This window comes from Bombyx mori, chromosome 23 (assembly GCF_030269925.1).
Source record: "Bombyx mori chromosome 23, ASM3026992v2".
Taxonomy (NCBI): domain Eukaryota; kingdom Metazoa; phylum Arthropoda; class Insecta; order Lepidoptera; family Bombycidae; genus Bombyx; species Bombyx mori.
This window is the reverse complement of record NC_085129.1, coordinates 17,200,391-17,218,369: the sequence shown is the minus strand read 5'-3', so window position 1 is coordinate 17,218,369 and position 17,979 is coordinate 17,200,391. Positions and strand designations below refer to the sequence as shown.

The 17,979-nt window shown below is 39.7% G+C and overlaps 1 protein-coding gene and 1 long non-coding RNA gene across 3 annotated transcripts in view; one reads left to right on the top strand and one right to left on the bottom strand.

Moving 5' to 3' along the window:
* The window catches only part of LOC101738627 (organic cation transporter protein), a 41,351-nt gene extending 26,515 nt beyond the window's left edge, over positions 1–14,836 (top strand). The window contains exons 3-12 of the mRNA XM_004930699.4: positions 1,594–1,786; positions 2,524–2,653; positions 3,216–3,344; positions 6,322–6,514; positions 7,406–7,511; positions 8,376–8,626; positions 9,317–9,396; positions 10,652–10,827; positions 11,598–11,770; positions 12,102–14,836. Coding sequence (XP_004930756.1) covers positions 1,594–1,786; positions 2,524–2,653; positions 3,216–3,344; positions 6,322–6,514; positions 7,406–7,511; positions 8,376–8,626; positions 9,317–9,396; positions 10,652–10,827; positions 11,598–11,770; positions 12,102–12,294 — 1,624 coding nt within the window. The 3' untranslated portion in view covers positions 12,295–14,836. The remainder of the gene's footprint in view (positions 1–1,593; positions 1,787–2,523; positions 2,654–3,215; positions 3,345–6,321; positions 6,515–7,405; positions 7,512–8,375; positions 8,627–9,316; positions 9,397–10,651; positions 10,828–11,597; positions 11,771–12,101) is intronic.
* LOC134201132 (uncharacterized) lies at positions 2,292–15,847 on the bottom strand. Of its 2 annotated transcripts, XR_009976333.1 has the most exons (5): positions 15,574–15,847; positions 11,611–11,708; positions 10,627–10,824; positions 9,265–9,415; positions 8,508–8,646 (listed from the first exon to the last, which is right to left on the bottom strand). It is a non-coding gene; the product is annotated as an uncharacterized LOC134201132 (long non-coding RNA). The 2 variants fall into 2 exon arrangements; XR_009976334.1 differs by lacking the exons at positions 8,508–8,646; positions 15,574–15,847 and adding an exon at positions 2,292–2,475 and having other exon boundaries at positions 11,611–11,751.
* Positions 15,848–17,979: the final 2,132 nt, after the last annotated feature.

Below are 17,979 nucleotides of genomic sequence, written 5' to 3'. Positions count from 1 at the left end.
TGGTAACGAGCCGTGCGAACAGACTTAAATGCTATTAGAATTTCGGTTAAGTACGACAGTTGTATTCTGAATAATGCGACACTGACGCGGCGCGGAATCAGCGCCTACGATTACAAATTCTCGACCTTAGAACTCATATTTCAAGGTGGGTGGCGGAATTTACGTTGTAGATGTCTAGTCTATGGACTCCGGTAACCATTTAACACCAGGTGGCCTGTGAGCTCGTCCACCCATCTATGCAATAAAAATAAAATAAAATAAACTAGGTTTAAAATGAGAAAATAACCAACAAATTTGTTTGCCCTGGAAATATATAGGTATATTAAAGTAACACACACATCGAGGGGTCAAAGGTTATTTTGTTTAAGCGACACTAGCGACCCGCCCTCGCTTCGCTTCGGAAACTGTAATTTATTATTGATTTCTCCACTATTTAATGGATGTTATTATACATATAAACCTTTCTCTTCAATCACTCTATCTATTAAAAAAACCGCATCAAAATCCGTTTCGTAGTTTTAAAGATTTAAACATACATTGGGACAGACAGATATAGGGACAGAGAATATGTAGTGATTTATGCATATTTACAGGAGTGCCATTTAAAATTTAAAAATTGGAAAAAATATTTGAAAACAAGAAAACTTCTTCAGCTATTTCAATGCTTAATTTAAGCTCCTTTTTAAAAAGAACCGAAACCAGAAGGAAATGAATAGATTTTTATTTGGAAGCCTGGTCTTTCTCATGTGGTCCCATTAAATTTTTATCAGGATCTGACCAGTTATTTTTGCGAATACCTTAGCTCCTTTCGTTAACAAAATGAAATGTACGAAAAAAAAAAACAATTCAATACTCAATCGTCGCCTCGTGAACGAAGAAAAAAATACAAAAAATAACACAATAATCATTTGTGTACACAATGAGTTTTTAAGATGTCGTGACAAACGAACTAAAGTGGTTATAGCTCTCTGCGCAGTTCCGAGTCCATGAAAAAGCAATAAAGAGTTACTACAATATATTTTTTACTGGTGGTTTGACCTCATGTGAGTCCGCACGGGTAGGTACCACCACCCCGCCTATTTCTGTCGTGAAGCAGTAATATGTTTCGGCATTGAAAGGTGGGGCAGCCGTTGTAGCTAGACCTTAGAACTTACATCTCAAGGTGGATGGCGCATTTGCGTTGTAAATGTCTATGAGCTCCAGTAACCACTTAACACCAGGTGGGCTGTGAGCTCGACCCATCTAAGCAATAAATAAATAAAAAACGATTTGATTTAAGAAAGAGATCAATATATATCTTGATGTATGTACATGTACAATGTCTGATGTTGAGATGGAATATCTTTAGAGGATTCTGTTGTATAATGGCCCAGAATTATACCAGTATATCTTTTGCCGTGATGATTTTTAAAGATTGTAGGTTGTATTAGAAACAAGTCCATTCTTAGTTTCATATTCTTTCGGCCTCAATATCTATGGGACCGAAGGTTTGCGATTCCCAGAGGCCCAGCTCCGCCTTCGATATTCTGAACTATAATTCAAAAGGATCTTCTTTTGAATCCATAAGTCCCAAAATAATTCTCCTTGTTTCAGGCGAGCGTTGGCGATACCGCCCAAAACGGACGGCCCGTTCGCCCATGACAGGTGCCATATGTTCTCAACCGACTGGGCTAAAGCGTTGGCTGAAGGCAGAACGACACCAGATGATGAATGGCAAATAGTTCCATGCGATAAAGGCTGGGAGTACAACAAGAGCGATGTTCCTTACGACACAATCGCTTCACAGGTGAGATTTTATGGTGGCAACATAACTTGCTATAAATTAATAGACGGGCTCTCGGCTCAGTTGATGTGTCATCGGTGCCCATAAGCATCAACAATCTAAATGTCGCCACCAACCTTGAGACAAGAGCTCTAAGTCTCAGTTCTACTGAACAATAGCTGCCCTACCCTTTAAACCGAAACGCATTATTGTTTCACTGCAGAATTAGACACCACTGTGGCCTCGCAAGGCAGTCCACCACTGGTATATAGTCCCATATAATATGGGACATGGAAATCCTGCCCCGGCGTTCGAACCAAAGCGCATAACAGTTTAGGGGCAGAAGAATAAGCAGGGTCATAGTACATGAGTATGTGTCGTGTGTTCTCACAATACTAGACACCAGTATCTTAATTGTTATGCTAGGATCCGTGACTCAGGAAGCAGCCGTTTTAATTGGTGTACCGGAACATCTGACTTCAGGAACTACTTGATGAAATTATGATGCTGGAGTGAACGAATACCTCCTACTCCTCGCGTCATTTTCCTCATTACCGAGGGTCGTGACTCCCCCGCTGCATCAGTTTCTCCCGTACGATTTCCCTCCATCTGCTGCGATCCTTAGCTTCATGAAGGGCAGAATACGAATACCAGCGCTCCAATATAGCTAGCCACTTCAGGACATTCGGCATAGCTTGGTATTTGTGGAACAGCTGTATTGAAAGTTTAAAGTGGTCTAAATTCTCTTTCTCCCCTTTCAGCTAGACTGGGTGTGCGAGAAAGACAATCTGGCGGCCACTGCCCAGGCTATCTTCTTCTGCGGCGCCATCGTGGGCGGACTTGTGTTCGGCTGGATCGCGGATAAATATGGAAGAATACCAGCTTTAGTTGGTAAGCGATTGGCTAATTGGCATATAAAATACGAATTTCTTTCAATTTAAATATAAAATGGTTGGTAAAATGATTATTGACTGACATGTCGATGCTAAATGTAATAAGTCATTTAGTAATGAACATTAATCGACACGTATAGTAAAATTGTGGAGTAGGGTATGTCTGTGTATTGAAGAAGAGTAATAAAAATAGGAATAGATATTCTAAAAAATAATCGACAAAATATATCGGAAATTTGAAACTTATTTCTGTTTGTTTGCGCCCGTCTCCGGAACTATGCCTAACGAATTATCGTGTAGTTTTCAAAGGTAGTCAGAGACTTTTACTGGTGATAGGACCTCTTGTGTGTCCGCACGGGTAGGTACCCCCACCCTGACTATTTCTGCCGTGAAGCAGTAATACTTTCGGTTTGAAGGGTGCGGCAGCCGTTGTAACTATACTGAGACCTTAGCGCTCATACTTCAAGGCGGGTGGCGGCATTTACGTTGTAGATGTCTATGGGCTCCGGCAGCCAATTTTGTGAGACGTTTGTCTTGTAATAAACCAATTATCATTACAGGCACGAATTTGATTGGGTTCGTCGCCGGCGTTGCGACTGCCTTCTGCAACAGTTTCTGGTCGTTCGCGCTTTGCCGTTTCCTGGTGGGGCTGGCCTTCGACAACTGCTTCACCATGATGTACATCTTAGGTATGTGTTTCATTGGCACTAGTCTTTATTTCCATTACGTCACTGACCCAAGAAAGGATAGACGCTTCTCAAAATCGCTTCCTGGATTCGGAGGGTAGTATAACTTTTTTAATAGGTTAACTGCGTTATGCTGCTTTAAAAGTATCGTGCCCAATTATTCTGGTGTCGCAGTTAAAACCACATTCTTTCTTTCGATACAGGAGGTCACTATTTCTACTGGTATGTGTTTATTCAAAGACGGACTTTTGTGAGGTTTATCAGGTGTCATGCGCACTGTAAATAAGTCCCAATATTGTTACAAAAAGACTAGGTACGCACTAGCTGAGAGTCTCTCAAAAAATTATCCCGCAGTCAACTTACTAAACATCGTGGACACAACCGAATCTTAACTAGTATTTGTCTCAGTCATCCGTGAACATCCCTGACCATGAAAACTGTATTCGAAGCGTCGGAAGTAATGTAATGAAAATAATAAACGCGAAACTATTACCGTTTCCTCTGAGACGCTTTTTATCACATCTATTATATTGACTGACTCGATGGTGCGGTAGTTAGCGGCTCTGACTGTTGTGCCGAGGGTTGTGGGTTCGATTCCCACATCGGACAAACATTCGTGTGATGTACAGGTTTTTTTACTCTTTATCTGGATAATTATCTTCTGTATATTTAAAACTAGCTTTCGCTCGCGACTCTGTCCGCGTGGAATAGTTAGTATTTAAACCCCTATTTTGAAACATTCTTTATTGGTGCTCCGCTTGTATTGGACTTAGCGTGATGTTATATAGCCTGTAGACTTTCTCAATAAATGGGCTATCTAACACTAAAAGAATTTTTCAAATCAGACCAGTAATTCCTGAGATTAGCGCGTTCAAACAAACAAACTCTTCAACTTTATAATATTAGTATAGATTGTATAGTACGTGTGTATGTCACTGAACTCCTCCTAAACGGCTGGACCGGTTTGAATTATTTTTTTGGTATGCATTCGGGTGGCAACCTGGATAGTTTAGATTCACAAATCAGCACGGCAGATGGCGCTGTAGTCGGTATCTGGGCTATTTATCTATACTGCAACTAAACGGCTGGATCGACTTGAATAAATTTTTGCAGGACAACGTTTGGTGGGTCCTCTAGTTATCTATCTATACTAATATATAAATGTACCGTGGTTTTTACGGATGTTCCGTTATAACTACTGAACAATGCATCCGATTAACTTGAAACTTGGTATCCATGTAGAAAATATATGTACTTAATGGATAGGCTAATATTTATATGAGTGTTGGACTCCCTACACCAGTTGCGGGGGCGTTAATGATGAGAATCTTTGTGGGGGTGAGAAATAATAATGTTAATTTTAAATGCCCAGCGAAGCGGACGGGTACAGCTAGTATATATATATATTTAAGCGTATATTATTATAAGTATGTTTATGAGTCTCCGGCACACAGGGAATCTTGAATTGGGGCCCTATAACTGTGCGTTTTTTCCCAGTTTAGTTTAGTATTACTGGTGGTAGGACCTCTTGTGAGTCCCCGCGGGTAGGTACCATCGCCCTGCCTATTTCTGCCGTGAAGCAGTAATGCGTTTCAGTTTGAAAGGTGAAGCAGCCGTTGTAACTATACTTAAGACCTTGGAACTTATATCTCAAGGTGGGTGGCGCATTGACGTTGTAGATGTTTATGGGCTTCAGCAACCACTTAATACCAGGTGGGCTGTGAGCTCGTCTAATCATCTAAGCAATAAAAAAAATCACATTGAAATTTGACGAACCCTGTTCTCTTTGATTTCGCTATGCATTGCTTCAGAAGATATAAGCTTTGTTTTGTTTATAATGTAACTTGTATTGTAGCAAGTGCTATTAACCTTCGGACTAAGAGGTCGGAGTTTCATTCGTGTCATGATGAAGTCTGTCATAGCAGCCTAATGTTTCAGGCAAAAGGTCATTGGTCATTCTCACGCTTACGAATTAATGATAAAGGTTTTAGATTAGCTGCTATTGTTACGTGAGATATCCGCGGCGGCTTCGGTCAAGGCGTCTTGCTGTTTATTATAAATCATGGAAAAAAAATCTGTTCATTGATGATGCACGAATTCGTTACAAATTACGTTTTGTGGAGAGCACCTAAAGGTGGGCAGCAGGTTGGCTCTGTCCATGACGTTGCTGATGTCCATGGGCGACGGTAACCACTCCCTATCAGGTGGGTGCTCGTCTGCCTATAAAGCAATATAAAAGATACACAGTCTGTAGTGAAAGTCATCAATTACGCACGAACTAATTGTGTTGTTATTATTTTCATTGCTTAGATGACTGGACAACGGCCCACCTGGTATTAAGTGGCTATTGGAGCCCATAGACGTCTACAACGTAAATGCCACCACCCACCTTGAGACACGAGTTCTAAGGTCTCAGTTTTTGCAGTAGGCTAAAATGCTGAATATCCGGGTCGCATTACGTAAGGTACTCGTGAATGTGGCTTAAGTACGTTTAAATCTTTCATCGAAATAACCATTGCTTTACCAGAGCCCATAGATATCACATGTTAATGGGGCTATCTTGAGACGCTGAGCTTTTTTACTGGTGGTAGGACTTCTTGTGAGCCCGCACAGGTAATTACCACCACCCTGCCTATTTCTGCCGGGAAGAAGTCATGTGAATATATTTCTCGAACCGGTAGGCAGCGGCTTGGCTCTGCCCTTGGCATTGCTGAAGTCCATGGGCGACGGTAACCACTCACCATCAGCTGGGGCGTATGCTCGTCTGCCTACAAGGGCGATAAAAAAAAGAGTGACTCGTTAACCACTTAACACCAGGTGGGCTCTGAGCTTATTCACCGTCGAAAAACATATCAGGTGTTGGCTCTTATTGGACCCGTATAGTTGTGAAATGGCTATTCCATGCTTCAAACATGGTGGAATGACGCCAACCTTGTGAGCCCACAATAGGTTCCACCACAATGCAAACTTCTTAATTCAGTTCTAGAGTACGTCGGCCCGAAATGGAGGACGTTCGTGGCTAACATGTCCATAGCGTTGTTCTTCACGTTGGCTGCTTCTCTGCTACCCTGGATCGCGCTGTGGGCAGACGACTGGCGGACATTCGCACTGGTGACATCTGCACCTTTCATCATTGCTATTGCAACACCCTGGCTCGTCCCGGAAAGCGCAAGGTAAATTTTCCTGCCATTGGCTGATCTCAGCCGGGAATAAATGGTAATCCGTATGCACGAGTGGGTGCTATAGACATTGATAATCACGTCTTTACGAATCCATCAGATCCAATAACCCTTGCATTAGACGCCTTTAGCTCTAACACTAGAAGCAGGGTTAGGGACTCCGGTAACTGTATTCTTTGAACTTGGCAAAGAGCAGAGAAGACGTGCAACTTAACTTAAGCTTCAGCCTGCTGAGTTTCTCGTCGGATCTTCTCAGCGGGTCGCGATTCATATCCGGTAGGAGATGAATTCGCGAAGCACTTACTCTTGAGTTGTAAGGTCTCCTTTGGAAGCGCTCGGGTAGATGTTTGAAAATCTCATTCCTTCTGGCTGAGCCCTTACTCGCCCACTTGTCCTTTTGAAACTGGAAAGGCCTCCGGGTCACCAGTAACGCCTCAATCATAAAAAAAACATTGATAAAGCGCGGGTTGCAATTATCGCTGTATTTCTCGATATTATCCTCTGACTCTGTAACCCTGAAGATCGCCAAATATACATTTTTTGGCCTGAAAGCACATCTTTCCAAGGAAAGAAGAAGGCGTTCTGGTTTTGGGGATAGTTGCTGGGAGCCTTATAGCCAATTCCGAACAATAGCTATAACGTTCTTTGAAATACGCATTGAGCCAGTTTCGATTCCAAACAGAGCATTTTGATTAACATTCACATCGATGGGTTACCACCTCCCTTTCTATTCCTTCTTCGAAGCCTCAATACGTTCCCATTTAAAGGCTTTCAGTCTTAAAAATTTCACAAACATCGAGTTTAAAAAATGGCAATCCAGTGTTGTTCTCCACGGAATCTGTTGCCACTTGGTATATTAAATGCCTATAAACGCGATTTTTCCAGATGGCTGGTCTCACAAGGAAAAATAAACAAAGCCTTGTTTATAATGAAGAAATTCGAAAGGATCAACAAGACTAAAATACCTGAGAAGGTCCTAAGTGAATTCACGGTAGGTAGACAAATTTGTACTGTGTGTGTATCCTGATGGCATTTTGCAATAGTTCATTAATATTATTTCGGAAATGTCGCCACTTACTTTGGAATATGAGGTCCAACTCCCCCATCCCCTTCTCATAGTGTCGATAATCTACTATGACTATCTTAAGCTAATTGAATCTATTATCGGCTTCATAGATGGCATCATAACCTTGAGGTGTTGGGGTTGGAACGCATCTGGTCCAACCAGCACATTATACTTCTGTCTCTGGGCCTTCTTCCGCATTCCTCGCCTGTATCCTGTTCTGAATTGATCTACATTGATCTGATTTCTAAATTGATCGTACCTGTTCTAAATTGTCGCCTAACTTTGGCAAGGTGCTTAAAAACTCGAACTTCCTTCGCGTGCATTTGGTGCACAGGTATAGATCCTAAATATGTATAGATATTAGCTTTTAGGGATAGGGGAATGTACAGAAAAATGCTACTAGGATTACGATCAATGGTGGAAAAGTAATTTATATAGCCTTCGAAAGAATTTGATGGCTCACCTAATGTAAGTAGTTATCGCCATGAGTAATGCGTTGGCCATTTTTAGGGCTTTGGATACTGATGAAACCTTGAAGAAGGGCACGTCATATTTCTCAAGGAAATACTGTTGAAAATTCTAGTAGACTTGTGACTAGTGACATCTTTGGAAACATGCTAAGCCTAATCTTTCCCGTCAATTATGATGACCTCTGCTCTGGTGGCAGATAGAGTGATAGTACCTTAGAATCTTCCCCAGTAGTTCATAGTCAGATCAGCCACACCCACTAACCTATGTCTTACTTAAGCATCGCCATAAAAGTGCATTGACACAACCATCTCCTTCTAGGAATCATCAATAAAAGCCATCAAGGAATCAGAATCTCAGTCAAAGACCTATTCCGTCTTGGACCTGTTCAGGACGCCGCGATTGCGAAGGAACTCGATCTTGCTCATCGTTATATGGATGGCCATTTCCTTGGTCTTCGACGGTCACGTGAGGAATGTAGGTTCTCTGGGCTTGGACATATTTCTGACGTTCACAATAGCTTCGGCCACCGAGCTACCGGCTGATACGTTTTTGACGGCGGTGCTTGACAGGTACTAATTTGTTCGCAACCCTATAAACGATGACCATAAATAATAAATGCGATATTAATTCATGAAAGTAGCTTTAATTACGAAAGAAAGAAAGAAGAAGAAGAAAGCTACGAATGGAGAGGAGGAAATCGAATGCTGATTATTTTTTTATTGCTTAGATGGGTGGACGATCTCATAGCCCACCTAGTGTTAAGTGGTTACTGAAACCCATAGAAATCTACAACGTAAATGCGATCTAAGCTCTAAGGTCTCAAGTATAGTAACAACGGCTGCCCCACCCTTCAAACCGAAACGCATTACTGCTTCACGGCAGAAATAGGCGGGGTGGTGGTACTTACCCGTGCGGTCTCACAAGGGATCCTAGCACCATAAATAAGATTATTATTAAAGCAATTGGAGACATGAGTGGATGAAGGGGTTTTAAGTACTAATTTAAAGATTTTTTAGTTTTTACATTGAATTAAGGTGTCATGTGCCTATAAACCATGTTAGACCTTAAAACCCCGGACTTAAAGGATATTTCTAGAAATTTCATGTAATAAAGGAGTTATGTACGAAGAAAATGTATAAGTAACAAAAGTTTGTTGGCGGTTTTCTCAAAATTAACAAATTGTATCATATCCTCTTCATCCACTCACCTTTTCAATTCACATGGTCTCTTATAAATTCCTCTCCATCATATCCTTTCAGATGGGGCAGGAGATGGTTGGCATGTGGTTCTATGGTGGTCAGCGGAGTTTTCAGTCTCCTCGCCACAGCAGTTCCCGTTGGTGAGTGAAAGATTCTATTCTAAAAAGGATCAAGCTCTCTAAGCTCTCTTGTATTAAACATAACACTAGGGCTTCCTATTTATTAATTATTATTATTAATATTTATTTATTTCTTAAATGGGTGGACGAGCTCACAGCCCACCTGATGTTAAGTGGTTACTGGAGCGCATAGACGTCTACAACGTAAATCCCACCACCCATCTTGAGATATGTGTTCTAAGGTCTCAGTATAGTTACAACGGCTGCCCCACCCTTCAAACCGAAACGCATTACTGCTTCACGGCATAAATAGGTAGAGCAGTGGTACCTATCCGTGCGGAATCACAAGAGGTCCTACTAACAGTTATTTAGCAAATTATAATTTTTCGGGTTTGATTTCCTTATCACAATAATGCGAATTTATTTATTCCCTGATACAAGATTCAAGGAACGTCAAGCTAAACAATCACAACTCATCATGTATCATCGGCTGATCATGATGTATTTGGGCTAAATAACGCGTGATGAAGGATACAGGCGATTGGTCAAATTAAGACGGCAGTTCTAATATTAAGGACTTTTCCGATCCATGTAGTGTCTTTTAATAGTTTAGAGCTTAGAAAAATACGTAAAACTATAATAGTAATAATAATATAGAAAACTAGAAATATTAATTAAAAATGTTTTTTAACGTAGTGATCCTGATATAAGCATTAGATCATAGTATTATAGTAATTGTAAATAGACATGCTTTAACAAAAACCGACTTCAAATAGAAAAAGAAAGATATTCAAAAACAAATAATATACACTAAAAACAATAATCATCGAAATCGGTTGGCGTGATATTGAGTTATTGAGTTATTCATCTATATTTTGTCGTGCACGTACTTAATGCAAATTTAAGACTTATATGGTTTTTTCATGGATACCACTATCAGAACTGGACTAAATTGGGATCACACGGGAAGCGTCAGCTTTCGAATAAAAAAAAGAATCATCAAAATCGATTCACCCAGTCAAAAGTTATGTGGTAACAAACATAAAAAAAAAACATACAGTCGAATTGAGAGCCTCGTCCTTTTTGAAGTCGGTTAAAATTGAATTTTTATGTCGTCATAGGTCCTTGAAGTGTGCGAATTTTCAAGTTGATCGGACTTGTTGGAGTATGTCAAAATTACGTTTAAAAATCTGGCACATAGATGTATAGATATAGGACGAGCTAATAAAAGCGGGTTAAAAATCAAATCACCTTTCATTCTGTATTCCTTTGATAGGAGGTCCATCGGCATCTCTGGCCATCTTGGGCCGATTCGCCGTGAACATCTCATACAACATTGGCCTTCAGTACGCGGCTGAGCTGCTGCCCACGGTCGTTAGAGCCCAGGGCGTCGCTCTCATCCACATCATGGGCTACGTTGCGTCAATTCTGGCCCCGTTTGTGGTGTATCTGGTGAGTTTTGTGTTTATGAGTTGCTTCAAGATAACCGACCTTAATCAATCTTCACTTACTTAATTCACTTATCTTGATATGCGTCATGATAATCGCCTTATCGTTGCCGCCGCTGACTACTCCCTGACTCCTGATTACGGAGGAGCTACTGGTGGTTCTACTGGTGGTAGGACGGCTTGTGAGTCCGCACGGGTACGTACCACCACCCTGCCTATTTCTGCCGTGAAGCAGTAATGCGTTTCGGTTTCAAGGGTAGGGCAGCCGTTGTAACTATACTGAGTCCTTAGAACTTATATCTCAAGGTGGGTGGCAGCATTTACGTTGTAGATGTCTATGGGCTCTGGTGACCACTTAACACCAGGTGGGCTGTGAGCTCGTCCACCTATCAAAGCATTAAAAAACAAAAGGAGCCAATTACCGTTGTCTCAACACATCCCTACGGATCCATTAGAACCAATATCTGTTGCATTAGCTTCAGCTCTAACACTAGAAGCAGGCTTAGGGACCCCGGTAACCGTACTCGTCGAACTAGACAAAGAGTTCTTACTACGGTCCAACGTGTTAAAAATTATCCCTAATTTAAATCCGAAATAATTACCGATTCTTTAAATTAACATTTATATTTTGAATCTGATTTTTATTTGATTCCTCTTCTAGATGTCGGTGAAACAACAGCAACAGATAACATTATAAACAAATGACACGAGAATTTAACGAATAAAGCAATTAAGAATGGCCTAAAATTAATAATTTTTGTTTTATAATTACAGGCTAACATCTCACCGGATTTACCGCTGTTGATCTTGGGTGCCCTCGGCGTGGTGGGCGGCATGCTGTGCCTTTTCCTACCGGAGACTATGGACACGGAGATGCCCCAGACCCTGCAAGATGGAGAGGACTTCGGCAAGGACCAGCAGTTCTGGGACAATCCTTGCTTCCCTAGGTATGACCGTTTGGCTATAAGATATACCTAATCATGATAATTAGCAAAGCATGTTTAATTATTTATTTATAACGTACATAATAGACAAACTTGACCTAGTATTAAGTGGCTATCAGGGCCTTTTGAATTTCGCCACCAAACTTGAGACTTGAGTTGGAAATCTCAATTAGATTGCATAATAGCTGTCACAAGCCTTCAAATCAAAACGTATGACTTTTTCACGGAAGAAATTGGCAGAATTGTGGTACCTGTTTGTGCGGGCTTACAATACCCCATACTATCTATAAATAAATAAATAATAACTTAGTTAAAAACATGGAAAATTCTTCAGAAAATCAAAATCGGACGACCTGCAAGAGCAATATCGGAAGAGACCCTCAGTTTCTCCCATTCGAGAGGAAACAAAGGACTTCATCAGGGCGATGCCGAGTGCTATAAGCTCTAGAGCTTCAATACGAGCTTCCGTCAGAGCTTCGACCAGAGGATCGACGAGAAGACGTAACGAAAGTCAAAACATAGTCTGATGCATTTGTCAAATAGCAGCGTGGATAAATATTCTCAATTCGTAACTGAATATTAAAAAAAGTTCTTCAGTTCAGTAGCGTCTCCGAAGAAAAGCCATTAAGCAATGCACGGTCATGTTCCAAGTCCAAGATGTCACGGGTAGACTGAACCAGAGACCCGTATATATCTCAAGATCTATGGCTTGCAAGCTTGCGAGACTCTTAAGATACTAACGTTCGTTTGAATAATATTAAGTTCACCGCAAATCGAAAAAAGGGAAACGCTAATGGCTAAAACTGAATTCGGTTGTAAACAGTAAAATTCCATGTGATACTTTATACGCAACATTTTTGGCTTATCATAAATATTGGCGTAATAATGAACTCCAGTTACAGATTGGGATAAATGCTCTAAAGCGTGCGTTATCTGTGATTTTAAAGTTACCATTGTGGATGTGAAGCTGGCTTTATCTGAGGAATTCTTGTAGGATTTGTAGAATATCGAGACATTTATAGAATTAACCATTTTGCTTAAACGTTTGTGCATCACTGTGTAGCTAGAATGTTACGGAATGATGCTGTATAAATCCAATTGTAAACTCTTCAAGTTTAAGGGCGCTTTTATCTCCAAATTCAGTATAACACGTTTGTGCATCACTGCGTAGCTAGAATGTCGCGAAATGCTGCATAGACGCAACTGCAAACTCTTGAAGTTTGAGCTCACTTTAACTTCAAATTGAAAATGTAATTGGATTTCTTCAATTCATAGCATCAGGTGTATTTCAGAAACATCCTGACCAGAGCCAAACATCGATCCGGTCTTAATTAACTAAAATCAAAACTGTATATAGTCGGTGTAGCTCTGTAGTAATGATAGAACACAAATTGAACAAAGGAATATATAAGGCATATGAATGTATTCCCGCTTTGACTTTCTAAATAGTTTGACACAATTTTTAAATAACTCTCATTCTGTATATCAATTTCTCTTTCTGTCCTAAATTCCATAGCATTAGAACTCGTGTTTGAAATATCCCGACTCAGCGCGCCAAGAGTGCTTCTAGAAGGTTCGCTTGTTCGAAGCTTTAAGCAACTTAACAAGCTGCCCGTTTGCCTGAAGCTAAACAACGCGATTCACTATTTATTTCTTCGTTAACTTCTTTGTCTTCTTCATTTACATCTTCCGTCTTTGTTATAAGGTTTAAATTTATTTCAATATTGCTACTTAAAGTCTCGCGTGTTACCTACTTCGCTTTTCGTGGGTCATCTGCCCATTTAACCCTTTGACTGCCATATAGGTATATGTCATATAGGATCAGAGCCCTACGCGGTGCCCTGAAGAGTTTATTTTAATTTCTGCGTAATATCTATTAGATTCTGGGAAAGATGATTCCGAAGGTACTGAGAATCAATCTATTTATAGATCTAAAACATACATTAACAAACAAAAGAAGGTAAAATTAGGCAATCCAGGAGCATAGGAACAGATATCGTGTAGTCGCTTCAGTGCGCCGCGTGGGGCATCGGTGACCTAAATGGCAGTTGATGTGTTAAAACTTCTCTTATAGATTATTCTAGATTATCATGACACCTTAGTCGTCCGTGGCGAAAAAATGTGTTTATAACATCTGGAATATTAACTTAAATTTACTAAAGGCTAGATTAAGTCGTAAAAATAATATTTACGTCTTCAACTCGCTGAGAACGAACTAAATACTATCGAGGAGTGAAAGGATATTTGATTTGAGCGACATTTTTGAAACTTTACAGAAGAGCTATTTAGACTTTCAAATTTGGAAAAAATATCATAACAAAAACAAACTACTTCAGCCATTAGAATGGGGTAAACTTAATCAAATTCAATTAAAAACATCGAATCGTTGATGCTGATACCATACCCATAGGCACAACCCACTGAATTCCTCGCCGGATCTTCTCAGTGGGTCGCTTTTCCGATCCGGTGATAGATTCTGGAAAGCACTGCTCTTGCTAGGGCCAGTGTAAGCAACACTCCGGTTTGAGCCCCGTGAGCTCACATACACGTTAGCGTGAAGCTGAAATTGCCTTTCAGGGCCATCAGCATAGCTAGGAAAAAAAAGCGATACCAAATAAAACGCAACTTTAATTACAAAGAAACATTTCGCGTATTAAGCGAAATGTCGCTTAATCCAAATGTCTTTTCACTCTTTGATTATAATTCTCGTATTATAGTAAGATTGTATTATTTCGGATGTTACGATGTCCTGGTGAGTGTGGCACGCTTAATGCTTCATTCGTATTCATCTATCTCCCATCTGTGATTCGTTTATTTCTTCTCCCTATTAGGGTAATATGTAGTTCATAATTTTTCTCCCTATTAGGGTAATATGTAGTTCATAATTTTTGTTTGTTTTTTTCGTGATTTATTAACAGTATTTTGTTTTTTGTTTTGTGTTTTTTTTTGTAAATGATTGTGTTGCCATTTTGATTTTAACGTGCAAATGTTTTGAATGTTGTCCCCTGAAGAGAAAAAGTTCTGTGATATATTATTTAATTATGAAATAAATGTGATTATTTAATTGTATTCATGTTTTTTTTTTAAATCTTAATAGCATTTTCTGTCGGTATTTATGTGTTCGTTGCTCGCTTTTGTAGATATTACTGAACCGGTATGTAACTATATTAATGTAGCGTCAGAACACTACTTCGACAAAGCGACGCGACACGATAATCCTTTTATCGTGACCATCGCTAAATACCTAACCGACCCAAACGGGGAACGCAAATGCGCTATCGTCCAAAACATGTCTACGGTGCCTTTAGACTCGTCATCTTGAGATATGAACTCAAATGTGTTGTGTTGAGGCCGGCAATTATACGGCGACGGGCTCACAAAAAACCCAACCATGTCTCGTTTTTATTACACGATGTTATTATTATATCGCACTTGTTTAATAAGGAAAAATGATACCTGCCTCTATCGTTAACTATTTTTTGTTTTTTATTGCTCAGATGGATGGACGATCTCACAGCGCACCTGATGTTAAGTGGTTACTGGAGCCCATAGACATCTAAGACTTAAATGCGCCACCCAGTCGTCGTGGCCTAAAGGATAAGACGTCCGGTGCAATCGTATCTAGTGATGCAAGGGTGTTCGAATCTCGCAGGCGGGTACCAATTTTTCTAATGAAATACGTACTTAACAAATGTTCACGATTGACTTCCACGGTGAAGGAATAACATCGTGTAATAAAAATAAAACCCGCAAAATTATAATTTGCGTAATCCACCTATCTAAGCAATAAATAAAAAAAAACCCACCTTGAGATATCAGTTCTAAGATATCAGTATAGTTACAACGGCTGCCTCGCCCTTCAAACCGAAACGCAATACTGCTTGACGGCAGAAATAGGCAGGATGGTGGTACCTACCCGCACGGACTCACAAGAGGTCTTCCACCAGTAATAGAGGTCCTACTACCAGTAAGGGAGGTCCTACCACCAGTAATCCTACCACCATATTTGTAGCGAATACACCGGGCGTCTTGTCGCTTAAGTCACGGGCGCTTTCAGAGCGCCTTCATTGGCGCTCCTCAAATAATATACATCACCGTTGACGATCCTAATTAAATCGGTTTTGATAACATTTATTATATATATACGTGTGTTTTTAAAGTAAATATTTGAGGATATTTATATCGTACCGCTGCTAAGGCAAAACAAACACCATAAAAACCGGTTGGAGCCAGTTATCACTATTTTATTGTTCAAATAGAGCATAATATGATAATTTATAACAATTATATTATTCAAATCTCCGCTTTAAGTGCTTCAAGGTCAACCATATTTAATTAATATTTGTTTTAAGCAAAATGATGTAATGCGGTCTAGTTTTTGCATCGTTAATGTTATTTTTTGTTTGTAAACCAACTTAAACTGGAATCCAAATATACCTTTAATAGATTAATGTTTGTGTTATGTATAGATGATGCTATTATCTCCGTTACAAACAATGTCATTACCATTAGGAAGCATACATATATATTTTAAAACAAAACTATAAGTGTAATACAGTACTGAACCACAAATTTGTGACAAATGATTACGATTTTTTTTTTATTACTTTTTTATTGCTTAGATGGGTGGACGATCTCACAGCCCACCCGGTGTTAACCGGGAGCCTTGCGAGGACGTAGGTCTTTGATTAGGTCTTTAACTTCCATCGGAGGACCTCTACCTATTCTTGTAACGTTGAGGGATTTTTTATTAGACTCACCGGGCGAGTAGGTGAGCTCACAGGGCTCTAATCTCGACGAATTCGCTAACATTAGCTCTAGCAAGAGCAGTGTGTAGAATCTACTACCGGATCGGAATCGCGACCCACTGAGAAGATTCGGCGAGAAACTATAAGGGCTGTATTTGAGGGAAGAGCTTTTACTGGACGCTATCCAACCTACTGGCGATCATTAGGGTGTTGAGCTGCCCCACACCTTGGGCACCAAAGATGCACAGCTCTTTTGCGTAGTAGTGTAATAGCTATTTATGGTAAATTAAAAAAACCACAACATATCAATATGCCAAACATTCGGTCTCTTTAGACTGTAATTACTTCGATGAGTGTGTATTGTGAGGCATTTCAGTTGGCTGGGATCGTAGACCATAGAACTATTAGAGGCGGTAACGTGGTACGCGCAATTTTTTTTAAGCAAACGACCATAACAAACAGTCACAGATTTAGGTTTGATACCATCCTATGCCCTGTTTAATTCACCGCCCTTAAGGTCAGAATAAATTTTATTACCTAATTTTGATCCAATATTTTTATTTTAAATTTAAAATCATCTATTAATTGTTTTTTTATAAAAATTAAACTGAACTCATTTTCAAAGCAGACTTATCTTTACTTGTATTTACTGTCTCTGGAGTTTTGACATTAAAAAATATTCGCCCCATCTCAAATCTAAACCCATCACTGATGACAAAAAGTTAATTCGTGAAAATATTAAAATTGACACAACTTAAGTATGAAACATACTGTGATAAAAAAAAATTATTGCTTAAATGGATTGACGAGCTGACAGCCCATCGCCCAGCTGACATTTTAGCACAGAAATAGGCAGGGTGGTGGGACCTACCCGCGCGGACTCACAAGAGGTCCTTACCACCAGTAATTACGCAAATTATGATTTTGCGGATTTGATTTTAATTACACGATGTTATTCCTTCAGCGTGGAAGTCAATCGTGAACATTTGTTAAGTAAATATAAATTATTTCTAGGAAAGATAAATAAGCTAGATACCGCCTGCAGCGCCCTCTGCCGGGCTGATTTGTGAATCTAAGCCATCTAGGGCGCCACCCAAAAGCATACAAAATCAAAAATCATTCAAATCGGTCCAGCCGTTTAGGAGGAGTTCAGTGACAAACACACGCACAGAAGAAATATATATAGTATAGTGGCCCACTCCGGCTCCGCTCGGGTCTTTAACAAAAATTTCAACGATATATGAAGTTGTTTTATTTTAAAAAATAAAAGAACACTTTTTGCAGCATAACTATAATAATTAGACATATTATTATGCTGTCACGACACTTTTTGTAAATAATAATGTATTCAACAAAGTCGTAGTACATTATTTTAATCTATCATCAATAGTTTTCACGGGGCACGCGATGTAAAGAATATTTTAGATAATTTTTTTACACCTTGGATTACATTATTGGAGTTTT